The sequence below is a fragment of the Metopolophium dirhodum genome, chromosome 1, assembly GCF_019925205.1.
Source record: "Metopolophium dirhodum isolate CAU chromosome 1, ASM1992520v1, whole genome shotgun sequence".
Taxonomy (NCBI): Eukaryota; Metazoa; Arthropoda; class Insecta; order Hemiptera; family Aphididae; genus Metopolophium; species Metopolophium dirhodum.
In genome coordinates, this window is record NC_083560.1 from 105,651,857 (window position 1) to 105,658,448 (window position 6,592).

The following is a 6,592-nucleotide window of genomic DNA, read 5'->3' on the forward strand; positions in this document are numbered from 1 at the left end:
TTAATAATTTACCTTACTTTTATGCAAGGATGTTTATATTTAAATTGCGAAATTAAATATCTGATAAAACCTTTAACGAAATGTGTACTTGTAATTTGTATTTATAGTTTATGTTTGATACCTTAAAACTTAAACTTTAAGAATACGGATTATCTTCAAAAATGACACAATATTATATCTTATATAAAAAAAAGTAGTTAATAGTTTGAAAAAAGGACATTTAAATTTAGTTACAGTGAATATTATTAAGATAAAATTAATAGTACCTATTAGATTAATTAAAAACATTCTAATTTAATTTAATGATTTATATTAATATATTTTTGTTTCAGTAAAATTTTCTGTCAAGGATCTATTCTGCATACCGTACAGATGTCTGAATTATTTCATGATTCTAAGACTTTTGTGGACATGAAAACTAAATGCAACTTTGATGTTATTGAAAAACTCTTCAATTCAACAGAGTGGAGCAAAGAGCCAAACATTAACAAACTGAATGAAACCATCAACACATGTTTCGAGAAAGAAGATTCTGAATTAAAAAAATGGATTCCTACTGATTGGGTCCAACATCCAAAATTTCTTGAAAGCATTAAGGATAACGATTTAAAAGACTGGGCACGTAAAATAAATGTAATATGGACAGAACTCGGTAGAACGATCATAGATGACGTCCGCTTAAAACCCACGAACTATTCATTAATCTACGTTCCAAATCCCTTTATAATACCAGGTGGTAGATTCCGTGAAATTTATTATTGGGATTCGTTCTGGATAATTAGAGGCTTATTAATATGCGAAATGCATATTACTGCAAAAGGTATGATAAGTAATTATATCTCAATGATTAAAACGTTTGGACATGTACCAAACGGAGGTAGAATTTACTATGCTAAGCGATCTCAGCCCCCTATGATTACACCCATGATCAAAAGTTATGTCGATGCAACAAATGACATGACATTTGTGATAGAAAATATTCATGCATTAGAAATTGAATTCCAGTACTGGATGACACAGCACAACGTAACAATTAGCAAAAACGGAAAAAATTACACGCTTGCAGTATACAGGGATTATTCAACAGGACCACGGCCCGAATCATACAGGTAAATACAGTTTTGTATTTCATAGAAGTTATCTCAAGTTTAATTTATGGGCTTATAAATATTAATTGATGTTAATGATTATTTCTGATTGAACACTAGCATGGGGGGAATTAATAATTCACGTTTTGTTATGATTTCAAAATTATTTAATTTTTCTGTGGCACAGTGTATATTAGGTACTACCTATTTGCCTACGAATCATACATATGTAATTTGGGTTATTAGTAAATATCTATAAATTTCAAATTTTTATAATTTCAAAATATGTATTGTATAACAGGGAAGACATCACGAAGGCACAATTCTTTAAAACTGAAAGTGAAAAAGAAAATTTTTACTCTGAGCTCAAGGCTGCAGCGGAATCGGGTTGGGACTTTTCGAGCCGTTGGTTCATCCTAAATGGAACAAATAAAGGTAAATAACTTACTAGTTTTTGTATTTATTATAAATATTTCCAACGACGCTTAAAATCGTTCAAAATGAATTGTGCTTTTTGCGTTTGCTTAATTATCGGTAAAAAAAGTTTCCTCTGTTAGATACTGTAAAAGTAACAACAAAACAAAATAAAAACGCCATTTATTTTAAAACAATAGATTTGGGCTCAGCGTACTTACTTCTATGTACTTATAACTCTACCGGACATTTTTCCTTGTATCTATAGCCCAAGCGAATATTATGTATATATGGTTTTTATTTCTTACTATCATTAATATTATTTTACAAAATACACTTTATTTTACCACGCGTGTGCGGAAAATGTGTAGGTAGTGTATAACAATACATTAATATTATAGTTAGGTACCTGTAGAATAAAATCTATAGTTTGAAAAATTATTCGCAAAACCTACCTACTATTAAATAGTGATTTAAGTTCGAAAAAATTTCAGTTTTGTTATTTTCTTAAAAAATACTTACCTGGTATGTTCATTTGACACAAACAAATTAACTTCCGAACATTTCTCAAATCACCTTTAATGTATAGCTCTGAACAAATATGTTAAATAACATTATATCGTATTATTTCTTTCATATAATTACAAATTTTATTTGAGCATTTGTGGCCTTCCTATTACACATATTATTACTTAATTATAACTATTTAATAAATTTGATCCAAACTAGTTTACATAAAAAATCTTGCATGTAGTGTTAAATTCATTAATTCATTCGGAATACTTAAAAACTACCTAAATATAATAAATTAAAAATGCATGTTGGATTTAAAATTGTTAATTTTGTATTTACATTTCTTTTATAGAAATATACGTATTTGAAATTGTTGAGTAGGTGGGTTTTAATGTTTTATAAATAGAAATCTAAATCCATTTGAATAAAATAGTGATATTTTTAGTATATCAACTATAGTTTAAAAATCGTACCAAGCATCATATTACATATTATAGCCTATAGGCAAGACTTTAACGAGTTAAAAATTAAAATTAAGTTAAAATTTTAAGTTAATAGTAACGAAGTTAAATAATTCGTTAATTTTTGTTGTAACTAATTTTTAACTTAACTGTTGTATTCTTAACAAATTTGACGTGTTACCTTCGAGCTTATTTTATTAATTAATTGTTTTAAATTATTAATTGTATACTAACCATTTATTTATAATTTTGTTGCGTTATGAAATATTATAATTCATAAAAATGTCCAAGAATATTAATGATTTGTGCAGATTTATAATTATTTTCTATTGATATATAATAGATATTACTATATATTAGGTATGTATAGTATAATATAGTCGTATAGGTAAGTTAATTTACAATAGTACGAATTGCAGGGTAGTGACTGTCTTATGTCCTATAGCTGGTTCATGAGACAAACAAAATAGGTAGCTTATAACTTTGGCCGCCTATTATATTTATTATTTAAATAATAGTTGTAAAATTATGAACATAGGTCTAACACAGATTATTCAATACAACATTGGACATATACTTATATATTATTATTATTTATTGATATAAAAATGTAATATAATAATAATTAAAATGAATAGTCATATAATACAATTTCCGATTTCGTATATTATAATATGGATCTAATATGTACCTACTGCGTATTCGTGTACCTATAAATATTATTAGGTAGTGTTCTTGTCGCCATTACACACACATTACACACACACACATTACTTGGAATGATTAAAATTAAAATTTACTAATAGGAAAATAATATTTAAAAATATGTAGATATATAAATCGGATATCCAAAATGGAAAATTATAAAATATATTAATATAACTAGGTACTATAACTTGTAGGTTCAGTTATAATTATACTATTTTAGCTGACCACTTCTTTAATTATTGGGGGAATAGTTCAGAGAATAGTTGATTTGTCAACTACCGGCCCTAAATTCTCTGTAAATACTACTTGCGGCTATGTCTCATATTATATGGGCCCTAATCATAAGTACGTTATGAGTTAAATTAATTTCATCTAAGTTAATTCGTCTAAAATCTAAAATCGTCCAAAAAATATATTAGTTGTTTTTTAGCTTTACTTTACTTACATCTTCTTAAATTAACTTAACTTGATGAGTTGAAGCTATATATAGCGGTAAGTGTGTAGATTGTATAAATCTCGTTATGTTAAAACTAGGAGGAAACAAAAATAAGTTTGAGATATTGAGTCTCACACGGCTACACAGCCATTTGTTGTTTCCGTCTTAAAAGTGCGTAAGCAGATCACGTTTAGCTTCGTTAGTTTAAAAATAAGGTGACTGACCTACTATTAAACTTGATGGAAAGAATATTATCTGTGTTTGTGTGTAGGTTCTTAAGATGGTTAAATTTTTTAACAAGTTATGCGTATATAAGATGGTGTAAATTATAAATGCTTATAACTCACTTGAAAACTGAATATATATATAAAATTGAAATAACTCAAGTGATCTGCTGAGCGTAAATTTGCAATTTTACATACTTGTAAGATGGAGATAACAGATATCTTTGTAGCGGTTCTTAATGTAGTTACATAATGTTAATATTACTTCAATTGGATTTAAATTGAGATAGATTAGTTAAAAGTTACTCGTATTTTTTTCGTTAACTCATTAAGTTAAAAGTTAACTTTAAAAAAAAAACTTAGCGTTAGTGTAAAGTTAAAATTTGCTAATCAAAAATAAAAAATTCCAGACATATAAAATGCTTTATTATAATTTAAAATGATACATCAAAGTAAAAACCCATTCAAAAATTGTCATTATTCTTCGAACAAAAATTAACTTAATTTAGATACTTTTGAAATAAAATTAACTTGAAATTAACACGTTAATCTTGAAAAAAGTAACTTATTAAGTTAAAAGTTAATTTGAAAAAAAAAATTAACAAGTTAATTAATTTAATTAAAATTAATTTCACGTTTTAACTTAATTTTAACTTTAACTCGTAAATCCCCAGCCTTGCTAATATATACCTACTACGATAAAAACTACTTAAACATTATGAAATTTGAAACAAAATATATACCTACTCTTCAGTCTTCACGAAAAAGTTTTTCTTTTTAAGACCACTTTTCCTTAATTTATTTAAAGCGTTTTAGTGGGAGAAAATATAAACAAAAAGTATAGAAATAAAAATATTTGTCTATAATTCAGTTTATTTTATTTCAAAAATATCATGTGTTCTAAAAAATAATAAGATATCACTAATTTAATGAAAAATTTTTATGATAAAATATATTATAAAAGTTGTAGGTACATATAGTTGTATTTCTGAACATTTTTAAATTTTCTAAAAAGGGAGTGAAGTTGGCATGTAAATTAACGCAGATGACGAATTAAGCTTGGATAAAAATGTATATAATATATATAATTGCGCGTCATAAATAAAATGTAAAGCATAGCTTATATATTTTTCGTCGCCTTCAATAGGCTTTTCTGTATATTACAATATTTTTAACTAAAGCATTATGTGCCTAAGCTTGTTAGTCACCAATTATATCACGAATATAGGATCACGGTGGATGGTTGCATTATTTTTGTTAACATCGGTATATATTTTCATCTAATTTATTTGTTAAAATAAAATCAATTTATTGGTTTAAGACTGTTTTATAAGTTTAAACAAAGCTTAAAGTATTGATTAGTAGGTACCAACAAAACTACAATACTGCATTGTATATGATAAAATGTCAATTATATAAAGAACTATCGTAAATACTAAGATATTAAGAATATAATGTCAGAATGTTATGTCTATATATGATGTGGTCATTATTACAATTATAAATATTACCATTATTACCAATATTTTTCTCTTTTCGTGCACTATTTCAACATAGTTTCATTCACTATATATTTAATGTATAGAATATGAAAATGTATTCGAATTACAGTAGGCTTAACTTATAGTTATACTTTCTAAAGTCTATGTCATAAATGATGTGTACCTAAAATGTGTTATCACGTTTATTATACTCAACTGCTAAACGTTTTATTTATTATATTTTTTCTAGAAACATGTCCACAACGATTAATATGAAGCATAATATTAGTTTTATTTTACTTTTATCTGTCATACACATAATTAAAACTTGATCCCGAATTTGATAGTATACGACGTCTCAATGATATAAAATATAATAAGGTACTTCATTTCTGATCAAGATGATATATGATTTTCATATTCCCCACATCGGTTGGAAAATGATTTAATTTTGTTACCCTATAATTTTTATTTTTATTTTTTTATCTAATTTACATTAAAAAATGTAATATTTGAACTCAATGGTAAACGAGCGATGTATTAAATATGTAAATATATTTTATGTGTGTATCATTATAAAATGGGAAAGGGGAGTGAGATAAAGTGTCATTAAATCGGATAATAGGTATTGTCTTAGGTTATGATGTGGTCAAAAACGTTGCATAGGTACAATAACTGATGTCATTGTATGATTGCAGGAAACATCACAAATACAAAAACGAGGTCAATTGTCCCGGTAGAGTTAAATGCCTTAATGTTTTGGAATGCAAAAATATTGAGTGATTTCTACCGAGAGATGAATAACACTGTAAAGGCTTTGAAATACGAAAACATTTCTTTGGAATGGAACGAAGCAGTGACAGCTGTTCTTTGGGATGAAGAAATCGGAGTATGGTTAGACTTTGATGTAATTAATAATGTCAAACGTAAATATTTTTATCCTACAAACATATCACCATTATGGACTGGGTGTTATGCGAAAAATCAAACCGAATACTTCGTCACAAGAGTGCTTGACTATTTGAACCAAGCGGATGTACTGAAGACTCATGGGGGCATACCAACCACACTTAGCGAATCGGCTGAACAGTGGGACCAGCCGAATGCTTGGCCCCCACTCCAATACATCACAGTTATGGCGTTAGAGAGCACTGGTCATAAAGACGCGAAAATAATTGCGTCAGAACTAGCGTCCAAATGGTTGTGCACAAATTATGTGCCATTTTACAACACTTCTAAGATGTATGAAAAAGTAAGTCCGATTTGA

At 27.1% G+C, this 6,592-nt stretch overlaps 1 protein-coding gene across 1 annotated transcript; it reads left to right on the forward strand.

Annotated features, from left to right (window-relative positions):
• Positions 1-355: 355 nt before the first annotated feature.
• Positions 356-6,592, forward strand: LOC132939808 (trehalase-like). The gene is made up of 3 exons (XM_061007193.1): positions 356-1,109; positions 1,390-1,523; positions 6,024-6,592. Exons 1-3 carry the CDS (start codon positions 373-375, stop codon positions 6,590-6,592), a joined length of 1,440 nt encoding a protein of 479 aa, XP_060863176.1. The 5' UTR covers positions 356-372.

Coding starts and splice junctions, on each gene's coding strand:
- LOC132939808 (XM_061007193.1), top strand. CDS start 373: ATGTCTGAATTATTTCATGATTCTAAGACTTTTGTGGACATGAAAACT. Junction 1,110..1,389: donor CCACGGCCCGAATCATACAG/GTAAATACAGTT, acceptor ATTGTATAACAG/GGAAGACATCACGAAGGCAC. Junction 1,524..6,023: donor CCTAAATGGAACAAATAAAG/GTAAATAACTTA, acceptor GTATGATTGCAG/GAAACATCACAAATACAAAA.